General features: G+C 36.9%; 1 protein-coding gene across 2 annotated transcripts in view; it reads left to right on the forward strand.

Annotated features, from left to right (window-relative positions):
- Positions 1–18074, forward strand: part of MACC1 (MET transcriptional regulator MACC1) — a 62454-nt gene that overhangs the window by 36035 nt on the left and 8345 nt on the right. For both annotated transcript variants that reach the window (XM_036327955.1, XM_036327954.1), the window contains 3 exons: positions 1433–1555; positions 3243–5275; positions 8535–8723. In XM_036327955.1, coding sequence (XP_036183848.1) covers positions 1441–1555; positions 3243–5275; positions 8535–8723 — 2337 coding nt within the window. In that variant the 5' untranslated portion in view covers positions 1433–1440. The remainder of the gene's footprint in view (positions 1–1432; positions 1556–3242; positions 5276–8534; positions 8724–18074) is intronic.

Genomic DNA, 18074 nt, shown 5'->3' on the forward strand with positions numbered 1-18074 from the left:
GCTCCCTAGGGAATTGGGCCTAAGCTGGTAATCAGACATCCCTCTGGCAGCCCGGGAACCCTTGGGGGATGTCCACTTGCCAGAGGGGAGCAGGCCTAAGCTGCAGTCAGACATCCTTAGTGCTGCTGAGGAGGTGGGAGAGGCTCCTACCACCACCGCTGTACTGGCAGCTGTCAGTCTGGCATGTGGCTGAGCAGAGCTCCCCCTGTGGGAGTGCACTCACCACCAGGAGCAGTTCCTGCATTGAGCGTCTGCCCCCTGGTGGTCAGTGTGTGTCATAGTGACCAGTCATTCCCAGTTGTTCTGCTGTTAGGGTCAGTTTGCATATTACCCTTTTATTATATAAGCTAGAGGCCTGGTGCATGGGTAGGGGCCAGCTGGTTTGCCCTGAAGAGTGTCCCAGATCAGAGTGGGGGTCCCACTGGCATGCCTGGCCAGCCTGGGTGAGGGGCTGATGGCTGCTTGCAGGCTGGTCACAGCCCCTTCAGGGTGGGGGTCCCCACTGGGGTGCCTGGCCAGCCTGGATGAGGGGCTGATGGCTGTTTGCAGGCTGGTCAAGTCCCCCGCAGTGAGGCCCCTCACCCCATGGAGGTTTGGCCAGCCTGAGTGAGGAGCTGATGGCTGTTTTCAGGCTGGCCACACCCCCTTTAGGGTGGGGGGGTCCCCACTGGGTTGCCTGGCCATTCTGGGTGAGGGGCTGAGGGCCGTTTTCAGGCTGGCCAAGCCCCCCAGCGATGGAAGCTCCCAGCCTCTCCTTTTTTTCTTCTTTTTTTTCCTGGATTTATTTACCTTCTATAATTGAAACTTTGTTGCCTTCAGTGGAGCTTGGAGCCGGCCGCGGCAGGTGGGAAGCTTGGCTTCCTCCATCACTGGAGCAACCAAGCCTCCTGCTCGCTCCAGCTCCGTGGCTGCTGGCCGCCATTTTCGTTGGGTTAATTTGCATATAGTCACTCTGATTGACTGGTGGGCGTGGTTTAAGGCATAGTGAAGGTGTGGTCAGTTTGCATGTTTGTCTTTTATTAGATCAGATAACATTGTGATTTTTTTTTTATTAGAACTGAATTGATGTGTAGAAGGACTTGGGGAAGAATTCCAGTTTTGTGATTTTTTAGTCTTAGTCATCAAACAGGGAATGTCTATTTATTGAAATTTGCACTTCGCTTTTAAAAAAATTATCCTTGGGATTTTCATTATTACTTTTTTATAGGATTACAAATGCATTTCTAGATCTTCTTTTTTGCATTAATCCAGGATCAGAGTGTTTTTCAATGAAGTGCTGATACTTATCTACTCTAGCATCCTACCAGAAAGAGAGGACCTACGGAGAGTATTTTTCTATGTGATTTTCTACTTAAATATGTGTGATTACCTTGAGTTTGGTTTCTCTGATAACATATATATGCTTACATGTTGTCTATTTTTCACTTTGTAGGTGGAAAAATGTTAACCAGTGAAAGAGCCCATGTTTGGTTAGGAGGAATTTCACGAAGCATATCTGAAGGAAATTTGATTGACATGGAAGCCCAAAAATCATCAAAAAATTGCAATATCACAGGTATGGGAATGTATAATTGTTGTGATGTTTTCATCCAGTACTAGCAGCTATTGCAAGTCTACCTCTGAAAAGTGCTACAAAAGATGAAAAGAATTAGAAAATCCCTTATTATCATAGAAATATTTACACTATTATTAAAAAGAACAAAATAGTGGAGGCAACAGATTACAATAAATATTATGAGGAGGCAAAATTCATTATTAAATGAGTGGTATATATAATACCAGTAAATATATAATGAATTTGGGGGTTGAAGACATCTCTAGAGGTTGGAGTGAGCTATGAAATCTTTATAAAGCATAAAAGAACTAAATTTATCCTTAGAGGAAAAGTAGTTTTAAGAGTTATATGTAACTGGTTTGATGAAAGTATAGAAATAGGAGAAATACAACTTTTTTTTTCAAAATGCATCTTCTAAATTTTAATATATGCCACTAAAAACTTATTTCAATCAAGGTAATAGTTCTATAAATATTAAAGTAAAAAAGTCTGACAGTAATATATATATATATATATGTATATTTAATAAAAGAAAGTCTGACAGTTTACTTGAACTCACTTTTCTCTTTTGGTTGGCCTCTTGGCTTTCATTTTTCACTAAAGCACTACTAGCCACACAAAGTCCACAGAATCATTACCACTGTTTATTGAGAAATGACCAAGTCTGAGTAGCTCTCAACATAAAAAGGACTTCAATATTTGTGAGATATGTAGAAATTCTTTACAGTTGATATTTGACTATTTTAATGTGTTGCTGATTCTTAAAATACTCTTTTCAAAGCAATGTTTTTATTTCATAGTGGTAAACCTGTTCTTTGTCATGTTAAACTTGAAAATCAAAGCTGAATGCTTTCCTAATCTGATGTTTATTGTATATGAAAATTTTTAAAAATATATGTTTATTGATTTCAGAGAGGGAGAGTGAGATAGAAACATCAATGATGAGAGAGAATCATTGATCAGCTGCCTCCTGCACACTCCACTTTGGATATTGAGCCTGAAACCTGGACATGTGCCCTGAATGGGAATGGAACTGACTACCTTCTGGTTCATAGGTCAACGCTCAACCACTGAGTCATGCTGGCCAGGCTTTGATGTAATTAAAATCTATCAACAAAGTTGTCAGGAAATAATATTAAAAATGCATTGTCTATTTGGCTTATTATTTTTAAGTTATTTTAATTATTAACTGATAATATTTGATATTTTTCACATATTGAGTATTATCAGAAAAGAAAAAAATTAATGAATAATCTAGATATATTGAGACCAACTATTTAATGTTTAGACAAAAATCTGGGTAATTGACTAAATTATTCTGTTTGTTCAGAGGTTTTCTTTTGTGAAAGTCAAACACAAAACAATAAGGCATAAGTATATCTAGTCTGGGTCCTTTTGAAGGAAGTGTGTTAAATTGATATCTAAATTGTTAAACATTTATTTATTTATAAATCATTATGTCTGAAGATAAAATAGCATGACGTATGGTCAAAATGAACTGGTGGAACTAGTTCCATTTTCTCACAGCATGAAAAATTATCCAAATTTAACATTAATTTTGCAGTTCCTATTATACTGTCAATTAAAAAGTCTTGAATTTTTAATAAAAATTAATCTTGGTTGTATCTCACAATGACACTCACTTCTGTTTTTTCCTTGTTTTTGCTAAAATGCCACAAATGTCCAGACTCAAGTTTGCTTCTCAATTGGCCAGATGCTTTCACACTTCACAGCAATAATGTTTCCAAAGCTACAAATCCATTCTGGAATGAACTGTCTGCTTCTAACCCATTTTTGGATGATATAACTCAGCTAAGAAATAACCAGAAGAAAAATAATATTTCCATCTTGAAGGAAGATCCTTTTCTCTTTTTAAGAGAAATTGAAACTGGAAATTCTTTGGATTCCTCTGGTGATGAACTTGATGTGCATCAGTTGTGTAGGCAGTCTTCCTCAAGGAAATCAGTGAGATCTAAAAGTGTTTCAGAACTTTTGGACATATTAGATGACAAAGCACATGCCCATCAGAATACACGTAACTCTGACCAGATCCTGGAACACGACTTAGAATGGCTTCAAAATGATCGAGAGGCTTATAAAATGGCGTGGTTAAGTCAACGCCAGCTGGCCCGCTCCTGCCTGGATTTGAATATAATTAATCAGAGTCCTGGATGGGCCCAAACACAAGTTGCAGAGACTGTGGTAGTTTGTAAGTTAAACCACCAAGGAGGGTCAGTACAATTACCTGAATCAGATATCACTGTTCATGTGCCCCAGGGTCATGTAGCTGTGGGTGAATTCCAAGAGGTATCGCTAAGGGTTTTTCTTGATCCTCCACAAATGCTTAATCATGATCTTTCATGCACTGTAAGCCCACTGTTGGAAATCATGTTAGGCAACCTTAACACAATGGAAGCCATTTTGCTGGAGATGAAAATCGGGGCTGAAGTGAGAAAGGATCCTTTCAGCCAAGTCATGACAGAAATGGTGTGTTTACACAGCCCGAATAAAGAAGGCCCTTTCACAGTGTTAAACAACTGCTACATTTATAAAGACACCATCCAAGTCAAGCTAATAGATTTGAGTCAGGTGATGTATCTAGTGGTTGCTGCACAAGCTAAAGCTACTCAGTCACCAGCTGCCACCATCTGGGATTATATCCACAAAACCACCTCAATTGGAATTTATGGACCCAAATATATCCATCCCAGTTTCACTATTGTTTTCACAGTTTGTGGACACAGTTATATGCCAGGAAAGCTTACAATCTCTGATATTAAGAAGGGTGGAAAAAACACCTCTCCAGTTGTGTTTCAGCTCTGGGGGAAGCATTCATTCTTACTTGACAAGCCGCAAGATTTAAGTATTTCTGTTTTTTCATGTGATCCTGGTTTTGAAGTAAAGATAGAAGGAGAAAGGAAAGAACTTAAACAAAAGCACTTGCAAGCAAGTCAAGTACTTCATCAACAATTTTTATTTTCTTTAGTTGACTCCAGAAAAATGCACTTGTTTGTTTTCCAGGTTCAGTTGGGGCCTCCCAATGGTAGACCAGTGACACAGTTTTTTATCACTACACCTGATCCAGCCCCAAACCTAAAAAGACACTTAAATCTGCCAGGTAATTTGCAGAAAGAGAAAGAAATAAAGTCTGCTCCTTCATTACCAGCAGTGTATGTTAAATACCCTACATTTCAAGACAAAAAATTAAACTTTACCAAATATGGAGTGACTCTGAAGACAGTGCTAAGACAAAACAAGATTGACTACTTACTTGAATATATCAAAGGGGACACAATAGCTCTTCTTGGAGAAGGTAAGATAAAAGCCATTGGGCAGTCCAGAGTGAAAGAATGGTATGTGGGAGTCCTGCGAGGTAAGATTGGACTTGTACACTGCAAAAATGTCAAGGTGATTACAAAAGAGCAAGTAATATCAATGTCAGATCGTGTCTTCACAACCAGGAACCTTCTTGAACAAATTGTCCTGCCCTTTAAAAAACTGACTTATATCTACTCAGTTATATTGACTTTGGTATCAGAAAAAGTTTATGATTGGAAAGTTTTAGCTGATGTCCTGGGTTACTCACATCTGGCACTAGAAGGTTTTGAACGAACACATGCAGACAAAGAATCAGAAAAAGTTTCTTATGTTTTAAAGAAGTTAAAGGAAGATTGCCACGGAGACAAGAATACCAGAAAGTTTCTTTATGAGCTTGTTGTGGTGAGTATTGCTTGATCACAGTAATTAATTTACCATAGAAAACTTTATTAACTTGGTGATATTTATAACCAAACATATGAGAGAAGGAGATAAAAAATTCTTAGCATTCTCAAATAATTTGAAGTCAATTTACAGTATATACATATATAGCTTTTCCTGCAAGACCATATAATTAGTTTCTTAGATCCAGAAACTAGTCCCATAGGATCATCTTTTAAAGGAAGATTAAAGTTTCTGTTTGTGCTAGAGCATATAGTTAAGAGATTCTTTTTCTCTCCCAAATATTTGAATAACTCTTAAAATATCAGAAATTCCAATTACATGAATGAGAGCAAACTGAAACAAAACTAATTAACTTGGCCTTTGCTATAGGTCTGCTTTATAGTGGTTTTTAAAAAACATATAATCAATGTCCTCTACTTTAGCAATTTAATATTCTTCTGTATGTGATTCATCATAATGCCAAAATAATATTGCTTATTTTCTTCTTAATCCTCATGTTTTAATAGAACTCACAGGATCATTTTTTTTCCTCATAATATTCAACCTAGTATAAGGCTCAGTGGAGAGTTATAAAGAAGATGATCAACTATTTTGCCTTAAAAAGAAAATTTGGTATTTTATAAAAATAAGAAAAATCAAGAGCATACTTCTAAAAATTTCTAAAATGTGAATGTATAAATAATAATAAAAGCCTAATATGCTAAGTGTCTGGTCATCCAGTCATCTGTTCAACCAATCAAAGCATAATATGCTAATGATATGCTAAGGCGGCTCAACCACTTGCTATGATGTGCACTGACCACCAGGAGCAGACACTCCAACCCATAGGGGTCCAGCTAACGGGACTAAATGAGACAGGTTGGACATGGCCTGGAGCCCTCCCGCGGTCCCTCCCCAGCTGGCTAACCTCCCACATCCCTTCCTGGCCCCAATCGTGCACCAGTGGAGTCCCTCGGCCTGGCCTGTGCCCTCTCACAATCTGGGACCCCTCGAGGGATGTCAAAGAGGAGTTTATTCAATGATATTAACAATAATTTATGTAATAAAGAAATAGGAATATTTAAAATATTTCTTCTCTTTCAATTATTTTGATGATTCTACAGTAATACAGAAAGGGTTAAATTTTAAAAGCCCCCTATGCAGTTGAATGTATAGTTTTATGGTGATGTGCTGCAGTATCACTTAATCTGGGCCATTTAGAGTCATTGGCTGATCTACAAGGTCAAAGCTGCACATATATTTTGCAGTAGCTCATTATCTCTCATAGTTCATATACTGCATGAAGATTTGAATTGAAAATTGCTTTGTTGAACTTAGTGGCAAGAAAGGTAATATTGGCCAAATGGTCTGAAAGTTTAAACCTGACTGTGTTGATGTATGATAATGAGTAGCTTTGGTGACAAACTAGACAGTGCTGGTGGAGGGCTTATTCAAGGATGTAGTTGCTAAAAACTCCCAGGGTGTCCCAGGGGAGGCTTCAGGATTTCCAAATGGAAGGGGCTTAGGTGTGGTTGTCTGACCAGAAGATGATGGAAAATATGGTATAGAGGCCACCTCTTGAAACTTAATTTGCAAATAAGTATACATTTTTCTTGGATTGTATCCTAATTTGGGGTAGCTGGATTGGAGCTGATAAAGATTGTGGGTTCTAAACTCTGTAGTCATCTCTAGACATTGAGACTGACTGTCCTTATATACTTGCAACTTGATACTCTACAAAGTACTTGAGCATCTGATTCAACTTTCATAATGATTATAGGAAATTAGATGGGGTGTTATTAATGCTGTATTTATTTTTAAAATCATTAAATAGAGATACTTTTGAGATTTACCTAAAGTCCTGTACTATGTGGAGCTGGTCTTTAAACTCAGGTTTTGCATTCTAAGTGCAGATTTTTCCCCTTGAAACAAGAAACTGAGATAAGCATAGCTAATCCCACTCCTCAGTTTAGTAAAAGAACCTTAGGGGCCTGATGGCTCAGTACTACTTCTCCCTGTAGTTATAAATCCTCACTATAAATGTATGGGCTATGTACTAGTATAAAGACTATGGGTAGTCCTTCTAATGGTTCCATGGGAAAGAACCGTCTGTGACTTTACTTGGTCATTTATTTTTACTTATTGTTTCATAATGATAGACAGTGTTTTTAAGTGCAATTAAATGATGAGGAGCCACCCAACATTTTTTTTTTTTTTTTGCTTATTTGAACAAAAAAGAAATGTAGATAGATTTAATCCCATATTTTAAAAATATATTCAAGGCAAAAAAGAAACTCATGGACTTGTTTGAAATGTGTAATGATTGATAAGGCTTAGATGCCTAATTAAGGAAGAGTCTGATGATATTCCATTTTGCATTATAGAAGACTGAATGTTTTATCTTTAATACCTTATGGTTTATATTAGGCAAAATTACACTAGTGATGAAGGGAGAGGGATAATTTTTTTAAAGTTATTATTATCAATAGCTTTGTTCAAAGTTGTGGTAGTGTCTCATTTACATGCAATGGCAGAATTCTGTGAATTTTAAATCACATTTTAATGAAGAATAGAATGTTTATTGGCACCAATGTGCTCGCTCCTCAGAGAAATACTGTAGTCAATCCTCTGATAAGGAAAGGGATTATTTTTTGAAGAGTGAATTATCATCCCTGAATTGATCAACTATAGACCCTTAGAACCTCAGGATGTCTTTAGAAGTGTCTAGTTCAGTGATGGCGAACCTTTTGAGCTCGGCATGTCAGCATTTTGAAAAACCCTAACTTAACTTTGGTGCCGTGTCACATATAGAAATTTTTTGATCTTTGCAACCATAGTAAAACAAAGATTTATATTTTTGATATTTATTTTATATATTTAAATGCCATTTAACAAAGAAAAATCAACCAAAAAAATGAGTTCGCGTGTCACCTCTGACACGTGTGTCATAGGTTCGCCATCACTGGTCTAGTTCAACATCCTCCTTTTGCAGTTAAAGATATTAAGAAACATATTAGTTAAGTGGTTTACCCAAGGCCCTATATTTAGCCACTGAGTTAGCCCTAAATCTCCTCTAATTTTGGTCCAGCTGTGTCCTCTGTAGTTTGCTGGTTGGATTTGCTTAAAAGTAAATCAACTTTTTAAAATTTAGGAAACTCAAATATATGTGTGGTGAAAAATAGGATGCCAGTTTTTAGATTATGTAATGAAAAATTGAGTTTCTAGGGAAAAGCCCACATTAGTTGCTTTTAATTGTGACATGTAATTCTTGCTGCAGGCCCTACTGAAGATGGATTGCCAAGGGATAGTAGCGCATATCATCCAAGAGGCTGCGCTCCTGACTTCAGCTGTCAAGCTGGGAAAAGGCTGGAGGGAACTAGCTCAAAAGCTAGTACGATTCACAAAGCAGCAAGTGGAGGCATATGAAATTCCTCACCGAGGAAAAGCTGGAGCTGTTGCTGTGGAGGTAATATTTCTGTTTGTCTACTTCAATAGTGAAAAATTGCAGACCAAGTAAACCAAATGTAGTCAATCCTGAACCACTTACATGGATAAATTGGGGTTCTGTTCTAGAGGACCCCTAACTGAAGTCACAGTCCCTATAATCATTGATATTTTCTGAAATATGCACATATCACTCTTTAAAGGCCTTTAAAATATGCATTGAGAGCCTGTAAAATATATTGATGCTTATCTTATTGGATTGCATATTAACATGGCCTTTAATCAAATGAATTGACCAAATTGGATAGCTAGTCAGTTATTAGGCAGGCCTAGAAGAATTTGAGGCAGAGAACACATAACTTTGAAGTGAGGAGATTGGACTCAGTCAGGGCAAGGGAAAATTATACAATAATAAGTATTTATCAGCGTTAGGCAGAGATTTAGTAATTTGTGATAAATAATATTTGGTGACAATAAGCATTAAGAGGGTGGATGGTAATGATAAACAAAGATCTCTAAGAGCTTCATTGTCTCTTTGACAATTTTGTGTATAATAGAAACTATAGACATCAAATATAGAATGACAGCACATAACACAAAGTAATATTTATCTTGCAAATATTAAATTAAATAAAATTTAATTTTTATTAATATTAAATGTATACTGTTAGGCATAAGTTAGATACATATTTGCTCTATTTAGCAAATGAATTGTGACAATTTTTATGACTTAAATAAAAATATTCCAGTGATGAGCACCTATAAAATGTTCTGTATTTTTCTCTCACATGAGTGTAAGCATTTTCAAGATATGTATTTCAGTTAAGGGAAGATTATCTCTCTTATTAGTGATGACTTGGTAAGAGGCAGAAGCTGTGTTCTCCACTTCCTTTTGGGGCATAGAGCTGGAAATTAATAGAGCTGGAGAAAATTTTCTTACTTTGAAGCAACTATGCTAGCTGGGTGTGCAGAACAAAACAACCTTTCCATGAAGGGACAAGAGTCAAATCAAGTCAGTTGAATCCAGCATGTGCAGTGGAGGTCTCAGCAGGATGGCTTCTGAGAACCTAGGGCCTACCTCTCCTTTAAACAAGACCTTTCAGCCAAGAGTAGCTGGAGGCTGACATATTTCCTCCTCTTAGACTACATTTATCTCTGTACCCTAAGAAGTCCCTTACAACTTACAAATCACTTTTTACTGAATGAGCTAAAAGATGAGGAATTTATAAGAAACAAGAACAACAACATTTAGGGGGATATGCTGCTCTGATATATCAGTTAACTGATGAGAAAGTTGTCTAACTGAGATATCACTGCACACCTATTCTAACCGACAAATCCAGAACACTAATAGCACCAAATGCTGTTGAGGATATGGAGCAACAGGAATCCTCATTCGTTGCTGGTGAGAATGCAAAATGGTACAGCCACTTTGGAAGGGACTTTGGCTGTTTCTCACAAATGAAACATACTCTTACCATATCTTCTATTTGTGCTCCTTGGTATTTACCCTAAGGCATTGAAAACATGTCTACACGAAAACCTGCACATGAATGTTTATAACAACTTTATTTATAATTACCGAAATTTAGCCCTAGCTGATTTGGCTCAGTGGATAGAGCATTGGCCTGCAGACCAAAGGGTCTTGGGTTAGATTCTGGTCAAGGGCATATACCTCAATTGCTGGCTCCTTCCCAGCCCAGGCCCTGGTCGGGGCGGCACATGCAGGAGGCAACCAATTGATGTGTTTCTCTCACATTGAGATTTCTCTCTGTCTTTCCCTCTCTAAAAATCAATGGAAAAATACCCTTGGGTGAGGGTTAAATATATACATATATATATATATATATATATGCATTTACCAAAATTTAGAAGCAACCAAGATGCCTTCAGTAGGTGAATGGATAAAATGAACTTGGAATATTATTAAGCACTAAAATGAAACAAGTTATCCATGAAAAGACATGGAGGAACCTTGAATGCATATTACTAAGCAAAATAAGCCAACCTGAAAAGGCTACATGCTGTATGATTCCAAATATATGACATTCTAGAAAAGGCAAAACTATGAAGACAGTAAAAAGATCAGTGGTTGCCAGGGATTGGGAGGGAGGGATGAATAAGAAGAGCACATGATTTTTAGGGCAGTGATACTATAATGATGGATATATGTCACTATACAGTTGTCCAAACCCATAGAATGCACAATACCAAGAGTAAATCCTAATGTAAACTACGGACTTTGGGTGATTATGCTGTATCATTGTAGGTTCATCAATTGTAACAAATATACCACCTATGGGGAGAATTGTTGATAATAGGGCGGCTATGCCTATGAGGGTCAGGAAGTATATGGGAAATCTCTGCGCCTTCCTCTCACTTTTTCTTTAAACCTAAAAGGTCTGTAAAAAATCTTTTTAAAAATTGTCTAATTGAAAGCAGGAATTTTTTTCTTAATAAGTCTCTGTTTTTAAAAAGGTTTGTTGAAAGTTATTTATCAGAGTTATTTATTCTCTCAGCTTTGTTAAGCATCTGAATTCTCTCTAATTATGGTTGTTTATAGTTTGTCTTTCCCCAAATCTTGATGGAGGCCAAACAGCCTACTTTTCCATTATTTACATTTGCACAGCCCGAATCCCAAATAACTAAGTCTGTGCCAAAGTTAATAAATTCTCAGAAGCAGAAAGGAAAACCCCTAGGTGTCTTTTGAGGGACTAATGTTTAATTCATTGTGATTAATACTAACCATCATCATTCTGATCCAGGTTATTAAATTCTTAAACATAATCCATAGTATATTGGCCTAAACCACCCCAAATAATCTATGGGAATCTTTACCTGTTAGGCCACTTAAACTAAAGAGTAAATCTATGCTAATTTCCATCCCCCTGGAAAAAAACATGGCTGCATAATTTTTTCTCTCAGGAAGGAGATGATTCTTAAATATGATCAATTTACAAGTCAAGTAGTTGATTTGAAAACAAACTGATAGTAGTTCTGGGTAGGGGACTCAGAGGAAGGAAAGTGGAATTGGGCTGGGGAGATAATAATGTCTCTTATTTCCTTTATCTCACCACTTCAGAGGGCACACATTCCGAAAATTTCCAATGCCTACAGTCCAACTCTCTCACTCACTTTCCCTTCTCTTCAACGTCTCCTTTTCCCTTTGTTCTATTTTTATTGTATCTAACATTTGTCTAGCACTTACTCTGTGCCAGGCACTGTTCTGGTCACATTTCAAAGATAAACTTAATCCTTTGAACAAAAACTTGTGGGTCGGCACTAATATTATGTAAAATGTAGGGAGGCTGCTACTTGCTTAAAAGCATGCGTAGAACCATTTTTTTAGAGAGCAGACCTTTGACTTTGGGGTCCTTGTGCTTTACACTCTTCCCACCCACTCCCAATCCAATGTGGTGGCTGAATGACAGAGCTGGTAGACGTGGTTAGGATGGGGGCTTTAAGCATCTCATTTCACCTTTTTTCTTCTTTTTTCAAGTTATGATACTACTAAAATTTGCCTAAACATCTTCATCAAGCCTCAGGCCAATTAAAGAATGGAGATTATTAATAGTATGTCTGTTAGATTTTTGTTGAGTATTTTGGCCATTTCTTACTCTTTTATAAGATGGGGGGGAAAAGCCTCTCTCTGGGGACTTCTGAGAAGGTCACTTTTTAAATTAATCATCTCCCTATATTAAATTTTAATAAATATTACTCAATTTTTCTAATGACATTGCAATTCCTACATAAAAACAGAACTATAAAACTTGAAATATGACCGTTAGACACTTATGCTATGCAAAGATGTTTAATTGTTGCCAAGGTTTTCCTGTGAAAGTTAGTAAAAATTGGAGTTTTTATGAAGATATTTAAATCTTCTATTTAAACAAAATAGGAATCAATAAAATATTAGAAAAATAGCACATTTTTAAAAACGGTTGGGTTTTACAAGGAGCAGTGCTGGGGATTTCAAAGATAAGATATTCACAGGCCTAAATTAGGTACTCTTCACTTAGCCCTCTGGGGATTATGATCATATCCTAGCAACGCTCTCTCATTGGCCCCCTGCCTAAGAATAGATTATGCTCTTTCCATCTTATTCAGTATGGACACTTATTCACCAAGGACACTAAAAGTTCACTTCCACCTTTAAGATACCTTTTACCAATGCTTGCCTCAACCACAGGCACCCATCAGTTGAGGCTGATTTCTTATCTGACCTGCCAGAGTGGGCCACCCTCCCTACGGAAGCCCAACACAGTCAATATTTCTAATTATAATAGTTTTTTTCCTTCTCAGAAGCCACTCACCTATAGATTTAGAACTGGCAAGGTATGTTTATGTCTTTTTGTGGTCAACACTTAATCAGGGAGGATCTAATTCTCTGTTTTATCTTCTAGCCGGAATCTGTTTTTCCTCATTTATGACTGGCTTCTGTAGTGTTCAGAACCCTTTATTCTAAGTCCAGATAAGACATGGGAGAGTAGGTCAACCTCAAATAGCTAATTTTATTAATTGTTTAATAAGTTAAAAAAAATTCTATATGGAATTCCTCCTGCTTGTTTAGTATTTTTTCCCCTCTGTATATTTTCTCTTAGTATTTAATTCAACCATACTTAACACATCCCCAGGGACTTCAGTTCTCAGCATTGGAGCATTAGGAGCTAAAGAAAACACAACAATGAAAAATATGATTTTTCTCTCTAAAGCCAAATTTTATTTGGCCTGGGAATTGTGATAAACTGTTATATTTGAATTGTTATATTTTAAAGAAGTATATGGTTAGATGCTTTAAAAAGTGAAACTAAGAATAAGAATGATAATAGTTGTGCAATTTATTGTATATGAACTGAGTGTATGAACATTTTCTTTACAATATCATTTATTTCAACAAACTTTCTAAGGAAGACATTATACCATCTGCTTTTTATAGGAATGCAGACTAAGAGAATGAATTTGTGTAAGTTATTCAGAGTAACATGGGTCTTAAGTGACAGAATGAGGATTCAAATTCAGGTATTTTATGCACAGTCCTTTCCACTGTGCTCTACCGATAATCCCTTTCAGAATTAACTAAATGAAAAAGATCAAAGTTGGGAGGAACCATCAGGGAACACAGCCTAATCCTGAAGGATGGGAAGCAGTTGAATAATTGGAGAGGACTAGATGGAGACCTCAGTGACTTCTTGAGACCAGTAAGGAGGATATGTGGGCTAGAGGGTAGACTTTATCCTAATAATTATTGGGATATGTGGTTAGATATATATTTTTTGATGTTGGTGGAGAAAGGAGTCTCTAATGATTGCCATAGCATAGAGGTTAAGATTTCTTGACTGGATTCAAGTTGCAGCTCTACCATCTATTAGCTCTAGGACCTTGGGAAATTTTTAACTTTTGTAGGACTCATTTTAATTGAGGCAAATAATATTCTTTTACTCATCAGATGTTTGGAGAATTAAAAGATATAATATATGTGGCCCTGGCTAGGTAGCTCAGTTGGTTAGAGCTTCATGCTGACACACCAAGGTTGCAGGTTTGATCCCCAGTCAGGACACATACAAGAATCAACCAATAAATGCATAAATAAGGGAACAACCAATCAATCTTCTCTCTCTCTCTCTCTCTCTCTCTCTCTCTCTCTCTCTCTCTCTCACACACACACACACACACACTTCCTCTCTCTCCCGCCCCTCCCTCATTTCCTCTCTCTAAAATAAATAAATAAAATTTTAAAAAGATATATTTGAAATATTTGGGACAATGCTTTGCAGATTATAATAACTAAATACATTATTATCTGTTATTTTGACTAAGAGGCAGAGGTGAGTTTGGCAACTGGATGACGTTGAGTGATTTTGGAAAGAGAATGAGGAACTGAATGGTAATTTTTAGTAAAATGTCTGAGAGTAACAATAGAAAGAATGCAGGTAAGGGAAAAGTCAGCATGTCTTCTGAGAAACTGGCAGGATTGTTATACATGGAAACAAATGAGAAAAAGTCTTGGCTGGTCAGCTTTTTCTTACTGGCTTAACACCATTTCATTTTCCTTGGAAAATATCTCTTTGAAAAAGGTAAAAGGAATGTCCTTGGACTCGAATGGTTTTTTTGGCTCATGTGGCAACTCCCAGATTCTGCTTACAAAGACGTGGCTTTGTCTGCATCTGCTGGAACTGGTTCAGTTCTAGCAGTGGCACTGAAATCTATAGTTTGCTGTTCTTCTCAGTAAGACATATATTTGCAGTTTCTTTAAAAAGGGAAAAGTATTATATGGAAATGTACCTACCAGTGTACATAACAATTCCCTAAATATTTGTTGTTTGTACTAGAGATTTGGCATAGTGACATAATATTTAGATTACCATTGTCTAGTTTTTACACTACTTTATCTCTGCTGCTAGTCTTTAATTCCAAAAGACTCCATTATTTGGAATGATGGAACAAAGAAAAAAGAGATCACAGTAAAATTAAGGGGGTTAAGCATTGTATTCCTATGATATTTTATTTAATTATATATTGAATGTCTCATTACCATTCTGAATATCAAATAGAAATAGTAATCACATTAGGTTAAATATTATGGAGAGATTTTAGAATGGATTTTGAGACACTAATACTTGATTTAGATATTTTATATCGAGGTTTATTAAGGAACACAAACAATAATGAATTTCGGAAAACCAAAGTCCACCTATGTATAAGACTCAAATCAACGCTTATTCAAACTGCTTAATATTGAGGTAGATTCATGGGAATACCTTAGTGAAATGGCCCTAGATTTATGGCTAGGTGATCTGGGTTTCTTTTCTAGATGTTTGGCCACAACTTTGTTATTTAATGTCATTTCAAGTACAAACTCCAGTTAGCATTAATCAAGCACCTAGTGTGTGCCAGGACCCTTGACCTGTTTACTTTGTATACTTGGCAGTGCTTTTGTGGCTTTGGGTACCCTTCCTCTCCACCCTTTATTTTACAGTAGGAGGAAATAAGGCTGTAGAGAAGTTTTGCAACTTATCCAAGATCCTAGAGCTAATAAGTCAAGAGTCTAGATTCAAACCCATGATGTGGTTCTTTAAATCCAGAGCTCTTACCACTATCCAGGGTGGGGCAAAAGTAGGTTTACAGTTGTTTGTATGGAAAATAATGCAATAACTAATCCTATATAATAAAGAACTAATATGCAAATGATTGTCATGCCCTCATGCCATCACACCGTGATTCTCTCACGCCATCACAATCCATCACCAGGAGACTCCGTGTGCAACAGGCACGCACAGGTGGGCGAGGACTTGATGCTGCATGCGTGACGTGGAAGTGGGTCCCAGTGGCTCTGCGTGGTGAGGCCTGGGGGTCCCGCGGTTCTGCGCAGCATGGAGGCAGGACCCCTGGCTCCGGCCTACCTCTTTGGGGCAATCCATTGAGGAGCCCCTGATTGGTGGATAGGGCCTACCTCTTTGGGGCGATAGATCACAGGGCTCCCGCACTGTGAGAGGGCATAGGGCAAGCTGGGGGACCCCCCCCCCACCAAGTGCACAAATTTTGTGTACTAGGCCTCTAGTAAATAATAATACAAGATAAACTGTGTTTCACGTACTCACAACTATAAACCTACTTTTTCCACACCCTGTATTTTCTTTCATTTACCTCCACATTGAAAGATTGGATTAGAGAAGCCCAGTTTCTTTAAACTATGATGTTCAGAGTTTCTACCAATATATAGTTGTGATGGATGTTGAGGGTTGGATGACAAGGAAGCAGCCTGGAATCTTCCTAACTAGGAATTTGTGAGAATGGTTTGACCAGCAGGTTTCCTTATGATATTAGACTATTTTGAGCAAATGTACTAACAAGGAATGGGTCTTCCATATTCCTCTGGCTCATTCTTAACCCCTGGCATTCCAAGTGGTTGGTTATTCCTAAAACAAACAAAGCATGGTTGTCTTAGAGTCTTTTCCAAGAGAATCTTATGTCAAGTTTTATCCAAATATCATCTTCCTTCTGAGGAAATAGGGACCCTTAATATGTTTTATTCTGAATATAAAGGTGACTTCCCCTTCAACAGCATTTATGAACTTACCAATTATAGGTGCTGGAAGGACTGCCTGGAAATTGTAAATGATAAATAATTATTAATAAGGCAAATTTACCTTAATATCTCTGCAACTAATTATACTAAAAATGGAACATTGATTTTATAGTTTTATGAGGAAAATAAGTGGATTATTAATCCTTTAATGTAGTAAAATGTAATTATCCAAAGGTAGTTAAAACTAATTGCTTTCTTTATGCTATTCATATTTTACAAGCTCAAAAAAGACATAGCTGCTATGCTGCAATATGAATTGCTTTTATTCATGTTGCATTTCATTATCTAGACTATTATCTAAAATCTTACTGGCTTCTGGGAATAGTCACTCTAAATTTGGAAAACTTCATTTTTTAAATCTCTACCCATGTTTCTTTTCTTTTGTTATTCCATTTATCACTTTTTCATTGCTCCTTTACCTTTGTCTTTGTCCTCTAGTACTATAAAAGCAATGTTCCATTTTTAGTATAATTAGTTGCAGAGATATTAAGGTAAATTTGCCTTATTAATAATTATTTATCATTTACAATTTCCAGGCAGTCCTTCCAGCACCTATAATTGGTAAGTTCACAAATGCTGTTGAAGAGGAAGTCTCCTTTAAACTAAAGCAACACATAGTTCTCCCACACAGATGCTGGGACTTCAGAAAACTGCTCAACTCTGATAGGTTAAATGCCTATTGATGCTGCTGCCCTTTCCACACAGAGATCAAAGCACAGAGATGAGAAATTAGCAACTCTGCATTTTGATCAGCCTTATGCTTCCCATTCAAAGATGAACCAGTAACACCATGAAGTTACCATTTAAAATATCTAAGAGTAGAGGGGTAAGAATGATGCCTGAGGGTCCAGTATTTGTGACAGAAGTGAGACGGCTCTGAGCGGAATTATTTTGTGGTTAAGAATAATTCTACTAAAGCAAACCCTCAGCAGCATGCTTTCCTTTTGATTTGTCAAAGCATTAGTGCATTTCTGAATATTTTCCCTTAAATCATAACATTGAGCAAGAGCAGAACTATTTTAAAACCACTGAATAGATAGATAACATAAACCTGGAAGAGGTCCTGGCAGTCCACCACTCATTTCCAGCTTTTGGAGGACATAACAGGTTATCTTGGAAAGGATATTGTTTATTTTACTCATTTTATTCATTCAAACATTTCCAGAGAAAATTACTTCATTTCTCTTTAATTTGCCACACAGTTTAGAATTCTCTGTGGCCTTGATTTGTATGTATTTTTTAACATAGCTTTATAAAGTCCATAGTTAATGAATATATTCAAGTTAC

Source organism: Myotis myotis, unplaced genomic scaffold (genome assembly GCF_014108235.1).
Source record: "Myotis myotis isolate mMyoMyo1 unplaced genomic scaffold, mMyoMyo1.p scaffold_m19_p_11, whole genome shotgun sequence".
Lineage (NCBI taxonomy): Eukaryota > Metazoa > Chordata > Mammalia > Chiroptera > Vespertilionidae > Myotis > Myotis myotis.